General features: G+C 43.5%; 1 protein-coding gene and 1 long non-coding RNA gene across 5 annotated transcripts in view; one reads left to right on the forward strand and one right to left on the reverse strand.

The window, feature by feature from the left end:
- DENND5B (DENN domain containing 5B) overlaps positions 1 to 14,961 on the reverse strand; it is a 176,176-nt gene that overhangs the window by 57,601 nt on the left and 103,614 nt on the right. The window contains exon 10 of one of the 3 annotated variants that reach the window (XM_073621861.1): positions 3,407 to 3,517. The exons of the other annotated variants lie outside the window; for them this stretch is intronic. Within the exon in view, the coding sequence (XP_073477962.1) occupies positions 3,407 to 3,517 (111 nt within the window). The remainder of the gene's footprint in view (positions 1 to 3,406; positions 3,518 to 14,961) is intronic. 3 annotated transcript variants of the gene reach the window in all.
- Positions 1 to 14,961, forward strand: part of LOC141132903 (uncharacterized) — a 98,334-nt gene that overhangs the window by 38,393 nt on the left and 44,980 nt on the right. The window lies entirely within an intron of this gene.

The raw sequence follows: 14,961 nt of genomic DNA on the forward strand, positions 1-14,961 counted from the left end.
ATTTTTTTTTATTTCTTTTGCAATCAGATATAACAAAACACTTCCAATAGTATATTTAATGGACCAAAGAAGAGAAGTTCAGTGTTACTGTTTATGTACACTTTAAAAGAATACACAAAGCATCTGGGATAGGACAAAACAAGGCTAGGTTTGCATATAATGTTAGCTGCCTGCTGGATCTACTGACCATTTGACATCCAGTTCCACTTCCTGTCCCATAGGAAGTGAGAGGAAACCCCTGCAAATTAAGGGAGTCCCTTGGGGACCCCCATGTCACCAGAACCGTGTCCCCATTGGAAGATTTCTCCTATATTACTTTTCTGGGGACAACCCAAAGTTTGAGATTTTCTTTTACTTTCACTTTTAATGATAATGATAAACAGGACAAACAGACAGAGGGTGAATCTCCTTAATGGGGGCACAGACAGCAATACAAACTGCCAGGTGTTCTAATCCATTTCCAAACTAAAAAAGTTTTACCTTTACTTATAGTTTAAAGAGGTTTAAAAAAAAAATAAGTCAGCAGCTACAAATACTGTAGCTGTTTTTTAATATAAAAGGACACTTACCTGTCCCGGGATCCAGCGATGTCACCCCGAGCCGATTCTTTAATGCAGGGGTGCCAATTCTTCGGGTGTAGGTGCCAGGATCTTCACTAAGGGAAACTGGCAGTGAAGCCTTTAGGCTTCACAGGCGGTTTACTACTCCGCATGCGCGGGTCGCGCTTCGCTTTTTGAATGGTCTTACCATCTTCTGAGACTAGGTGCGTGTCCCAGAAGGTGGGGGGGGGGGGGGGGGGTTAATATATATACAATGTTTTAAAAGAGGAAATAAACACAAAACGAAAAAAGCATTAAAAAGCTCATCAAAAATGCAACACTTGCGTTTCATTGAAGTCTATTACATGCAAAACGCATTCTGCTGCAGGAAAAAAAAAAAAAAAAAAAGAAGTCCCCGACCCTTTCCAAAAATGCACCGGCTGAAAAATGCATAGATGTGAACATGTACCATAGGAAACCATGTTAAAATGGACTGTAGTGTATTTCTACAAAAAAGCGTATACCTGTGAATGTAGGGTAATACTTCATTCAGAATGCAGATACCCAAGGCCCCTTTCACATTAGTGGACTGATTGGATCCTCCTGGAAATCTGACAGGTCGACCCGATCAGTCTGCTAGTGTGAAAGGGGCCTTAGGGCGTCTGCATTCTGAATAAAGTATTAATAGATCGGACCCTTCAGTCTCCTCTATGGATCCCCGGGTGTTAATGGACATGTGTCTGTTGACACCGGCCGACATCTGATCAAAACAGACGGCTGGGGATCCATTCCCCATCCGCCTGGCGGATCGGATGGCAGTCAGGTTTAAACGGACAGGCGGTCTGTTTACATCTGACCGCCCATATAGGAGAGTAGGCTGTGTCCTTTCTGCAGACGTGGAGTGGACACGGATCTGTCATCTGCCTGCTCAGCTTCCCCGCTGAGCAGGAGACTCCACTGCAACACTTCTAGATATGTATTACATTTCACAGAACTGCCCTTAAAAATGCCTTGATCAGCTTTTTTCTTCTTTCAGAAGGATGGAGCCATCTTTGTTCAGGCATCATACAGGGTCACTACTTCTTGGACTGAGAGACCAGCCCAAAGACGACATAATCCTGTAAATCCTGGTGTCTGGGTTCACAAAAGTCTGACATAAATGAGCCCTTGCTGTAGCCCCTCACCTTGTGACTTGATAAAATTACAATAGTATAATAAGTTTGCATGGCAAGCTATCCCTGGTTCACATTGATGCTACTATGGAATCGCGCTACTTCACTTGAAGTAGCATGATTTCAAAGTAACAGGTCAGTGCGATTTCAGGTACCATTTGGCTGACATCTGTGCCACTTCATGCACAGATGTCTATGCAAGTCGCATCTAAAATATCGTAAAAAAAAAAAAAAAAAAAAAAAAAAAAAAAAAAAAAAAAAAAAAGGTAGTGCAGTAACCTTTTTTTAAAAAAAAAAAATCGGTGCAGCACCGCAAAGTCGGAGTTGCACCGATTTGAACGGTTCCATTGCAGACAGTAGGGGGCGACTTGACATGCGATTTGGAACTGGGGCCGGAAATACTCAGATCACTGTGGCGATTATACCTGGAAGTGGGAGTGGGTACCTATCAAAACCAGGTACCTACTCTCCCAAAAAGTGCCAAATGTAGCAGTGGAGGGGGGGTTGCGCACAAGCGGAGCTTCCCCTTTTGGGTGGAGCTCTGCTTTATGTACAACTATCCAAAACTTTAAAAAGTTTGGTGTAGAGAGGGATTAGAACACCTCTCAGGTTTTATTGCTGCCTGCATCCCTCTTAAGAGATTTAACTCTCTATTTGTCCTGTTCACTGAGAGTGAAAGAAAATCCCAAATTTGCGTTGTCACCAGAAGAGGAACAGAGGGGAAATCTTCTAATGGAGACACTAGTTCTGGTGACAACCAGAGATTTTCCTTACTTTGAAGGAATTTATTCTCACTTTGTTAGGACTATGGAAAAGTAAGAGCAATCTCCCCTATGGGACACAGATGGTAAAAAAATAAAACTGCCAGGGGTTATAACCCTCTCAAACTTGAAAAAAAAAAAGAAAAAGCTAATTAAATCATTACTTGGTCAGTTTAGCCAAATTATTATTAGGTTTTGGATAGAGTTGGGAAGGATTAGAACTCCTGTTGGGATTTTTACTTCTAACTGGCACTCCATTAGAGAAATGTACCCTCCCTTCACTAATAGTGTCACCATACAGGAAATGAGGGAAAATCTCCCCCAAGGACACAGAGAGCAATAAAAATCGAACAGGAATTCTAGACTTTCCTAACTCTTAAAAACAAAAAAAAGTTTTGGTTAGATTTACACTTCAATCGTATGGTCTGTGATGGGTGGCCGTCCCAATTTGTCTCCTTGCTCCAGTTTATATACAGATAGTGTGTGGTAGGCCATGCAGCCTCTGTGCCTGGTGTTACAATCTGATATGGCTCGAAGTGCACGGCTTCAGCAACTGTCGAGTGAACACACCAAGTGACGGTTAAGAGACAAGCCTTGCTATTACGGTTACATTTGTTGTGTGTGCATTCTCCCAGAAGTAAGAGACATCACAGCATGTAGGTACAACACTTCTGCCTAGAATAAATGCAACGCATCTGCAGTAATTATTTTCCAGAGGTGAACAAAGCAATGAATCTATGACTAAAGCTTTACAAAGCTGAAAACAAAATCCTTTCATGAGGGATAAAAAAAAAAAAAAAAAAGCAGCAGCGGGTTCAAAGCCTTCTAGACTACAAAGCGTTGCGTGCCCATCTATATAGCAGGACTACAATGACAGTTCAGGGATGACTGCATGCAGCAACACAAGAGGCAGCTGTAAGTAAAGCCAACATACCAGGCAGCACTCAGAGAAGGACTTTTTGGGAGGCCGAGCTTGAGCGAGGAAGCCCTCATCCCACTCCCAGAATATCATAGAGTTCTGACGGATCAGGACCTCCTCACATGGCTTACGAGGAGACCCGACAGAAAAAGCAAAAAAAGGAGACAAGCAGGCATGCACATGATCCAGATTAATAGAAAAGAAAAGAAAATGGAAAAAGTAAATACAAAATAGCAAAATGAAAAAACACACAAGATGACAGCAATAAAGGCAAAGAAAAGCAACACAAAGGATGATACAATGGTACAAACACAGGAAACAGCATTTTATAAAGAATTCTGCCTCTGCTACAACAGAATTCTTTCATAGCTTTATTTCAGTGGCAAACAATGCAACATAAAACTGAAAATGTCACCTTCAAAAAGATTTCACAATGTAAAGGGCCAAGGACAGTAACTACATCAGCTTAGCTTTCAAGGCGAATTCTGATTGGTTGCGACAGGTTATAGCCTTTGCTTTACTGGAAACTCTAAAATGTTCTACATAAAATTAATCTTTTCCATCAAACCTGCCAAACACGCCAAATCTCGATCCATCTATAGCGATGTTAAGACTACCCTCACCCGAGACAGACAATGCTGCTGCCCAAAGGTGTCTGCTTTAAATCTAGGTTCACATCTATGTGGACTGCACTTGATGCGTTTTTCTGGCTCGTTTTGCAGAGCGTTTTTAAACCCTTGTTTTTTTCTCCTTTAAAAACACTGTAGCTGGTTACTAAGGAGCGGGCCGGGAAGCTAGCTGCCACGTCCTTAACAACCGATGAGTTATCAGCTGTCAGTGGGGTTCCCTGCTGACAGCTGAATGTAAAAAAGAGATTGCCGGTAAAAAAAAAAAAAAAATCAGGGAAAAAGTTTCCATACCAGGCCCTTCGGGTCTGGTATAGGTTTTGGAGGGAAGCCCCAGGCAGAAATAAAATAAATAAATGGCGTGGGTCCCTCCCCAAATCCATACCAGACCCTTATCCGAGCATGAAGCTCAGCAGGTCAGGAAAGGGAGTCTCCTCTATGGAGCGCCGGGTGTCAACGGACATGTGTCTGTTGACACCGGCCGACATCTGATCAAAACAGATGGATGGGGATCTATTCCCCATCAGTCTGGTGGATCGGATGGCAGTCAGGTGTAAATGGACAGGCGGTCTGTTTACATCCAACCACCAGAGGAGAGCAGGCTGTGTCCGTTCTGCAGAAGTGGAGTGAACACAGACCTGTCATCTGCCTGCTCAGCGGGAATCAGTGGACAGATTCAGTGGACAGATTCCCCGCTGAGCAGGCAAACTCCACTGCAACACTTCTAGATATGCGTTACTTTTCAGAGTTTACAGTACTGTCCTTGACAATGCCTTGATCAGCTTTTTTCTCCAAAAGGATGGAGCCATCTTTGTTCAGGCATCACCCAGGGTCACTATCTACTTCTTGGACTGAGAGATCGGCCCAAAGATAACATAATCCTGTAAATCTTGGAGTCTGGGTTCACAAATGTCTGACATAAATGAGCCCTTGCTGCAGCCTCTCACCTTGTTCCAATATTCCAATAGTATAATAAGTTTGCATGGCAAGCTAGCCCAGGTTCACATTGATGCTGCTTTGAAATCGTGCTACTTCACTTGAAGTAAAATGATTTCAAAGTGGCAAGCTGGTGCGATTTCAGGTGCCATTCGGCTGACATCATGCACAGGATGTCTATGTAAGTCGCACCTAAAATCGTTAAAAAAAAAAAGTGCAGGAACCTTTTTTTCAAATCAGGGCAGCACCGCAAAGTCAGAGTTGCACCGATTTGAATGGTTTAATTGCAGACAATCGGGTGCGACTTGTCATGCGAGTTGAAACTGTCAAATCGCATGACAAGTTGCACCGGTATGCAATAAGAAATTTTGTTACCAGCAGGATCTCAAGGAAAAAACTTTGCAACAGATCAAAAAAAAAAATCATTAGAAAACTGCATGCAGTGAGGCAGGTTACCGAACATCCAAATAATAGATGCTAGATTTACATACACAAGAACACAAACAAAATGGAATGAAGTGGCAGTTAATCACGAGAAGCAAACAGACAGAACAGGGTGGCAGCATGAAGCTCGATTCACAGAGATGACAGATTGTGGGCACTGGAATTTGGCAAATTCCTTTGGAGAACAATTTCAAGCATGAGGTTTGTCCACTACACCCAGCAAACAATAGGCACTATTCATGGTGTGCTCTGTTGGAGGAAACATTTGACCTGAAGTGACCGAAGAGGGAGGGAGTGACTCCGGGACCAGTAGTGTATTCAGGTTTTGTGCTGCCCTAGGCCTGACTAAACTCGTGCACCCCCTAATTTAAATATGACCCACCCCTTCCTGCCAAGGCCACTCCCCTTGCTGTTTAAGACTCGCCCTGAAATTTTCGAGTGGGGACACTAGTTCTGAGGGCCTGGGGGGGAGGGAGGGCAATGGATTCCCTTAATTTGCATAGATTTCCTCTCACTTCCTGTTTGGCTATGGGGCAGGAAGTGAAAGGAAATCTCTGCAATGGGACAGGGATGGTAAAAAATAAACTGACAGGGGCTATAACCCTCTCTTACTCTTTCCAAAATGAAAAAAAAGTGTTGCCCATAGTAATGCACTATGCACAAATTTCTGATAATTTTATGGAGAGGACTAAAGATATAACCATGCCAATGGTGCAGCAGAAAACATATAGCACAGTGAGGAAGGTTTGTGGTCCAGGATGATAGGACAGTCAAAATTAGAAGCGGCGCCCCCCCCCACCCCACCGTTGCGGATTGCCGGCCGCCCGCATAGCGAAAGCAGTGCGGCTGCTTTATTGGGGCGCTAGACTAATTTCCCTCTCAGCCCAGTCCGCCCCATAAGACTGGTGCTACACTAACAGCGCAAGCCGGTGGGGACTCTTTCCCTGCTGCCCCCCTGCATAGTGCTGCCCTAGGCCTGGGCCTTGTCAGCCTAGGCCAGGATACAGCTTGTCCGGGACTAGAGGATATACTCATCACCCAGCTGGCAACCTGTGACTGCCCCATCCAACATGGCGTGGCCGCTGTGATGATCAGCATGTCCTATAGTCTGTGCTGCAGTAACTGATACCTATAATGGGTTAAAAGGGCCATTAAAAGGGACCTCCGGTCAGGCTAAAAACATAAGTAAACTTGCAAAGTACCTCAATGAGCGTGCTTTTTATGTTTATTTTTTTAACATGAACTGTAACACAACCAACACTGAAGCAATACGTTTGGTGCAGAGTTAAAGAACACAAGTCGAGCAATTTTGCCTCTAGTGGAGGGTTTGGGGTTGGATGGAACTGCAAAGGCTAGCTGGACATTAGAGAGAAATCACATTAACAGCAAAACTTGGGTAATTCAAGGTGCATGGTATAAAAGTACACAAACAGATGTTTAGTATTGAAGACCTCATCGTTAATGATCATTAGCTCCAGAGATATGGACAACTGTAGTGATATGGAAATTAATTTCCTGTAAAACCAAGGAGCAGCATGTCTCCACTCCCTCCTGTGCCCCCCTAATGGTCAGTGAATCCATCCATCACCTGGAAGGACCAATAGGATTACTAGGAAGACTGAAGAGGCCGGGACTAAGCCTGAGTTTTACGAGAAACAGTCAGCTGCCTCTGTATCTGACAGATATTAAACACAGGAGGGGAGCATTTTGATTTTTTTTTTTTTACTGCCTGAAAAGATAAGTATGGGTTTGCAGGGACTAGTTTAGTGTAAAGGCCTGTACACACGGTCAGAAAATCTGAAGATAATTTTCGTCCGATGAACGATCTGCCGATTTTCTGATCGTTAGTACGCTGCGTTTGGACAGCCGATTACGAATTTTCAGCAGACAAAAACTGGATGTGCAGGCTTGAAAATTTTTGTCTGATGTGACAACGTCCGAAATTCTTTTCATTAGTACGATTTTCTGACAAAGAAAAAAAATCTGAAGAGCAAGACTAGGCATGCTCAGACATGAAAGAACACGTACAAAACAATTCAACACATTACGTCACTTCTGACGTGGAATTCTGTCGTCTGAAAATTTTCTGATAGTTAGTACCCTCTTCACTTTCGATTTGAGACTAGCATCAAACAAAAAACTGACGAAAATTCGTCCAATAATCTGACCGAGTGTACAAGGCTTTAGAAGTTTAGGTAAGTTTTGGGGCTTGGGTTCACTGTTGATTTTGAATCTTAGGTTAAAGCATAGGTCAATGCAAAATAAAAATGTACAACATTGTGCAAAATTTTTATGCAGGTGTGAAGAAAAGCTGTAAAGCAAGAATGCTTTCAAAAATTATATACTACTAGATTTTAATTATTTTTATCACTTCATAAAATGCAGCTAGTGAACAGAAGAAAAATCTAAATCAAATCAATACTCCGTGTGACTACCCTTTGGCTTCAAACCATCATCAATTCCTACGCTGGATACACACTATCCAATTTTCTGTAGATTTTTTTCCTTCAGATTTACCAAAACCATATAATATGAGGTCAAACTTTAGGCGTTTCAATTTGTATGCAATCAGGCAGGCCCTTGCACTACATGGTTTTGGTAAATCTGAAGGAAATCTGAAAACAAAAGTTGTATAGTGTGTATGGGGGTTTACACTTGTACACAGTCAGGGATTTTGTAGGATTAGGGTCAGGTGTACGATTAACCAATTATACAAATCAGGTGCGAATGACCATCAATTTCACATGTAGATTGAGCCTAGGTTCAGACTAGTGCGATCCCAGGCAGGTGCTGATCACATGCGATGTCTGAGCATTGTGAGTTCAGCCATACAGTTGTATGGCTGAACTCGCATTGGATTTGCACAGAAAAAGGTGCAGGGACTTCTTTTTCCCCGCACTGGAGTGTTCTCACCCATGCGATTTGATTCCTGTATGAATCCACAGTTCGCACTGCAATCTGAACACTTCTGGGGGTGTCATTGACACCCCCAGCGATTCGCAGAGGGGAGTGTGAACTGCCTGCGGGAGAGAGTGATGCGGGAACCGGCGCTGGAATCGCACTGGTTCCCACATCACACTAGTGCAAGGCTGGATTCACACTATTGCGAATTAAAAGCGGGATCCTCGCATCCAAATCGCAATAGTAGGAGATTGTGACCGGCACTCTATGGAGCCGGTTCACATATCTCCGATGCGGCTCCGGTGCGAATTTGCACAGGAGCCCTGTGAGTCTTTTGGTTCATTTCAGGTCTGAATTCAGGCTGAAATTGGACCGGAAACGGTGAACGGGGATGCCGAAGTAGCACGATTTCAAAGTAGCATTCAATGTGAACCAGGGCTTAGGGACATGTGGCTACCAGGACCTAAAGCCCCATGTGATGAATCACCAGCACAACATGCTGCTTTGACAAATAAAGTAACATTTTACATATTTTCATTATATTATAAAGCTGGCCATACATGCATTGAAATTCGGACGGTTCAGCAGGGCCGGGATGAATGTCAGTCCATGTATGGGGCAGGATGGTTGTACAGAAAATCAACTTCTGTACAACCAGCCTGTTGGAAAATGTTCCCATGGTCAGCGCTGCCGACTATAGCCAGCAGTGCTGATTACTAAATTGTGACAACAGGGGAGTCGCTGTGCTGTCAGAATAGAATAGCTCAGCGGGGGGTGATTCTCCCATCCACATCAAGTGTATGGATGGGGGAACCAAGTCATTTTTCTTTTTTCAATCAACCCGCTGATTGAATGAAAAAAAAAAAAAAATGAATCATGTATGCCTTAGCTGGATGTTTGTAACAGCTTTACAGAGAAGCCCAGACTTTCATTATCATGCTAATATCAAACACGCAAACAGAATTGAAAACACTCAGAACACAAGTGAATGAAGCATGTTGGTTGCTGGATAAACTAGCTCATTAACATGCAAATGACAACAGCAATCAAAGCAAGTAATTCCCTCATCGCACATCAGGAAAAAGTCACCCAGCTGAAGACAAGCTGTCCAGCAGACACTAGTCAGACTGCAATATGCTGGGAATGACAAAGCCCCCTGTATATGTTTATCATTACATGCAATTAGTGCCGTGCTGTGACATCATACAAATTGATACAATTCCTTAAACAAGTTGGTTTAAATCTTGTAAGTCGTCTTACTGAATTCTGCAGAAACTGGAGAAAATGTATAGCTAGAACTTTCAAGTCTGCCTCCTGAAACAGTATGAACTCTGCTGGACCTTTTTTGTGCTCTCTTAACAGAGCGCAGCAATGGTACATGTAAAGAACTAGAATATCATATTAAACCCCATCAATGAACTCTTAAGCCGGTTACACATGTATCAAAAGTCGGCCGGTTCAGTTCATAGGTACCCCTGTCTGTTCAACCAGTCATTAGACCGACTTCTGTCGAATAGTCATGCTGGAAAAACAGAATTTCATCATCGCATGCAGCCAATGGCTGCAGCGCTGATCTGTGAATTCTGACGTTGGGGGGAGGGCGGGGGCGATTGGTGGAGTCCTCACTGTCTGAATACAATAGCACAGTGTGGGCGATCCCTGCATCTACAAAGTTTGTGAGATTAAAATATGATAAAGGCATGCGTGCGCATCAAAACACGGCGTCGGCGTGCGTTCCACCTGTAGAATGCTGGTCACCGACCGGCCCCGCTTGATGCGTTCCGCCCCTCCCACTGGGCGTCTTCCGAAGCGTTCTGCAGCTGGAACACACACCAAGGTGGCGATTTGATGTGCAGACATGCTTTTATCATAGTGACGAATGTAAGTGTAATTGCTTTTACATTTTTTTAAATAAAGCTAAATATTACACTATGGGGGTTTCTATGATACTAACTTATGGTATTGAGCTCAGTTATTACGTTGGAGAAAGGAAGAAGCCATTCTTCTGAATACCTATATGCTTATTTAATTCAGTGAGTCAACTACAGTCGGTGAGTGGGGGAACACAGGAGGGGGGCACGTCACTGTCACTGTGGAACAAGAAATATTCACTCATACTTTGGAACTGCACCAAGCACTTTATATACTTTAGCATCTTATATATTTGCAGACATTAAGAACTGTGATTGGCACTGGTGCACTTAAGATTTGTCACATCTTTTATGGTTTAATGTATAATTATGAAAATTATGTTTATATGTATTTGAAAGAGAAGATACACTATAATGTCAAACGTATTGGTACGCCTCCCTGTACATGAACTTTAATGGCATCCCAGTCTTAGTCTGTCAGGTTCAATATTGAGTTGTCCCACCCTTTGCAGCTATAACAGCTTCAACTCTTCTGGGAAGGCTGTCCACAAGGTTTAGGAGTGTGTCTATGGGAATGTTTGACCATTCTTCCAGAAGTGCATTTGTGAGGTCAGGCACTGATGTGGACAAGAAAGCCTGGCTAGCAATCTCTGCTCTAATTTATCCCAAAGGTGTTCTATTGCATTGAGGTCAGGATTCTGTGCAGGTCAGTCAAGTTCCTCCACCCCAAACTCACTCATCCAAACTATATTGCCAAAAGTATTGGGCCACCCCTTCAAATCATTTGGGGGGGGGATTATTGTGTGGGGTTGTTTTTCAGGGGTTAAACTTGGCCCCTTAGTTCCAGTCAGTGAAGGGAACTCTTAAGGCGTCAGCATACCAAGACATTTTAGACAATTTCATGCTCCCAACTTTGTGGCAAAAGTTTGGGGATGGCCCCTTCCTGTTCCAACATGACTGCGAGCCAATGTACAAAGCAAGGTCCATAAAGACATGGATGAGCGAGTTTGGGGTGGAGGAACTTGACTGGCCTGCACAGAGTCCTGACCTCAACCTGATAGAACACCCTTGGGATGAATTAGAGCGGAGACTGGGAGCCAGGCCTTCTCGTCCAACATCAGTTCCTGACCTCACAAATGTGCTTCTGGAATAATGGTCAAACCTTCCCATAGACACACTCCAAAACCTTATGGACAGCCTTCCCAGAAGAGTTGAAGATGTTATAGCTGCAAAAGGTGGGCCAACTTAATATTGAACCCTATGGAGTAAGAGTAAGATGCCGTTAAAAGAGAAGTATGGGTTTTTTTTTTATTCATACTTACCTATGTGGGTGCAGGATCAGACTAACACTGCATCTGTCCCCCACCGTCTCTGCAGAGAACCGAGCCATTGAACATCACCGATGGCTCGGTTTTCACAGATCACCGAGCGGAGAGCTACTGACTGTCAGAGTCTCTCCTCTCTGCTTCCCCATGCTCATTGGAGCGCTGAGCTGTGGAGGGGCGGGGGGTGGCCATCTCAGCCGCTCGCTGAGACTGCCATCAGTCAAGGCAGCTGGCGGATCCAGACTTGGAAGTCGGGATGATGCGGTGCCTCAACTGATGGCAGTGACGTCAGCAGAGAGCGGACTTCAGACCGCTGTCCGCTGAAAACGGGTCACAGGAGTACAAAACAAATTGCACTCCTGTGACCCAGAGAAGCCCAGCCTAAACTTCTCCTTTAAGTTCATGTGTGTGGCAGGTGTCCCAATACTTTTGACAATATAGTCATAAGAGCACAGGTATTTATGCACAAGAGCACTTTATATACTTTGAATTTATTAATTTTTCTTTTGTGTTTATAAGTGCAACATGAATTTATATAGGTGAGCAGGAGCAGCGCTGTAGTTTTAAAGTTGGCATTGAATATTGCGGTTTTGACTAAATGATATTTTGTGCAGCTAGCATTTTGGATCTCGCCAGCGAAAGGCTTTATAGGCTTGGACAAAGGCAAGACAATTAATCATTGATTTTCAGTTCAGGTTGCAGCTGCAGACACCAGACTGTGGCTAAAGCTCACAGATACAAAAGTGACCTTAACCTCCTACTAAACAAAGAGGATTCCCCCTCTCCTCCTCGCCAGACGTGGGGCAGATGGCTGGCCGCACTAATGTCCCACAACTGCGCACATTACAACATAAGCTATAGAGACAGAGGGCTTGAATTAATACATTTAACATGGAAACCCGAGACGAGTTGACTGCAAAGAGGGATATGGAGATTAGGAGCCTGAAAAAAAAAAAAATCAATTTACGAAATCCTACCTCATTATGAAGCTATCTTGATGCAAAATGACCCTGACATTACAGTCTCCATCTTCTGCTGCTAATGCAATTATGGACGTTCTCATAAGATCATCTTTCAGTCCATACATAAACATGAAAATAGTCTAAAATTATTTTTATTTTTTTGCTTTCTGTGATTGCATTACTAAACAAAAGTGAGAACTTAAAAAAAATACCCTGAGGTTTACTGCGCTGTATTTCAGAAAACTTTGTACAGAGACAGTAAAAGTTATGGTGAGAAGTGACAAAGAGAAATCAAAAAGCCCATCAACTGAATGAATGCATAGTAAAGTAAAGGTGTCTTATTCCATCACATATCCCAAACATAAGAGGATCATTCCTCATTTCTAAACCATGCAAATCATTCCTTTATTCCACATTTTCCAGGTGCACATATGGAACCACAGAAAATTTATTTTTTGAAAGAGTGGTAGAGTGTTAACATTTCTATAGTTTTTTTATTTCTGCTTGACATGACCTCCCACTGGGGAGAGTTTTCCTCACATCCAGCCCCTGTGACACCAAGATAAAATTATTATTATTGGGGGGGTTGTTGGTGCACTAGGACAAAAGGAACAAAATAAATAAACCCTTATCAGAAGATCTAACCCTTCCTCGCTCTACTACAATTTTTTTTTTTCTGTGACCCCACTGAAGAAATGTTCTATTACTACCTGTCCTGGCAGAAGTGGGGGACATTCTGTGCTAAAGAGACACAGAAAGCAATAAAAACCCGCCAGAGGCTTTATCCCTTCCCTGCACAATCCATAATTTACCAAAGGTTTGGTTGGGCTTTCAAGCTGAAGTCTGGGCACAAACACTCATTTAAATATATTCATCAACTGCCACAAAAGGATATCCATCCACTTTTTGTAAACCAAATGCCTTTGCACATTCAGTTATTACCTTGTAAAATAGTGATGACATCACTGTGTTGTACCCATAGCCTGAGCAGAACCGCTAGAGGAACTCAGCAGACTCCACCCACTAGAGGCTGCCTGCACAAAACTACAGGAAGGGGCGGAGACAAGACCAGTCACCCCGTACAAGGAGACAGCAGCAGTGACCGGTCTTTAATACAGCTTCTGCACAGGGAAAGGTTTTCATACTGGATTACTGCACAGCTCTAAAAAAAATACACAAAGCACACCAAGATTCAAGAATGCACGTCTCTTGTTACTTGGATAGTATTTGCTTATCCTAGAGTTCAGCTTTAAGTTATGCTCAGAAAATAAAAACACCTTTTTGGTTTTGCAGAAATGAGGGGATCAATGCACAGCATGTCATTTAGGGTTGCAAACCTCCCCCCATTTCGTTTGCCCTTGGCTTAGGGCTTCAGTGGGAAATCAGCCATGAAGAAATTTCCCAACAGGTCAAAACATCCCTGTAGGTGATGAGATTTCCAGAAGAGATTTTGATCTATTCTTGCAGAGTCTGGTTGAGACTGGGTGCGAATTGGATGTGTTTTTAACTGCATCCAATTCATATAACATGTGAATGTGACTGACTTTCAATGGAGCCGGTTTACACATGTCCAGGGCGGCCGCGGTGCGGTTTTGAAAAGGGTCCAGTGTGTTTTTGGGTTCTGTTCAGGTGCGAATGCAGGCAAAAATTTGCACCTGAACTGGTGAACAGAAACGCACTGGACTCTGGACTGCAAACCGAAACCGGACATGTGTGAACCCAGCCGAAAGCGATTCTAAAGGCAGAAGGTTTTGTTACCGTAATGCATTCTATGCATTATGTAAAAAAACCTTCTGGGTGCAGCTCCTTCCCCCAGCCCCCCTTATACTTACCTGAGCCCCACCTCGATCCAGGAATGTGCATGGGAGCAGCGGCTCTCCCAGGTCTCTCTCCTCCGTGACAGTAGCAGGAGCCATTGGCTCCCGCTGCCGTCAATCACAGCCAGTGGAAGGAGATAGCGGGGGTGGGGGATAGCGGGGGAAGGGGATAGCTGTGTGTGTATCTGTGTGAAAGGACAATGTCCATTTACAGGAGCACAGCTCAGGAGTGAGCCTGCTCAAGTGTTATTGGAGGTACTTGACAGGGGGGAGGAGGCAGGACCAATGGCAGACTACCCAAAAAGAAGACGGGGCTGCTCCGTGCAAAAGTATAACATGTTTGTTGGCATTTTTTTTTTTTTTTTATTCCAACCTTTAGAATCATTTTAAAAAGGTGAAAGACTTGCTAAAAAGTTGAAATACATAGATTATATGGGTTTACTCTTTTACTTCCTAAAGAATATGTAATGCTGTCCAATCAATCAATCTTGTGGTTTGCACACATTTTCCACAAAGTACAGCAAGTTATATGCAGATCTTGACCTTTCCTTAAAAATTTCCAGCTTAGGGTCCTTTCACACGGGCTTGTCCATGTCCGGACTCTGCTTTGCTCAGCAGGAATCGATCCGCTGATCAGGCGTATGACAGCTCCGTCTCCGCTCACTGTGCGGAGATGGACCTGTCAAAG

The sequence above is a fragment of the Aquarana catesbeiana genome, linkage group LG03 (genome assembly GCF_042186555.1).
Source record: "Aquarana catesbeiana isolate 2022-GZ linkage group LG03, ASM4218655v1, whole genome shotgun sequence".
Taxonomy (NCBI): Eukaryota; Metazoa; Chordata; class Amphibia; order Anura; family Ranidae; genus Aquarana; species Aquarana catesbeiana.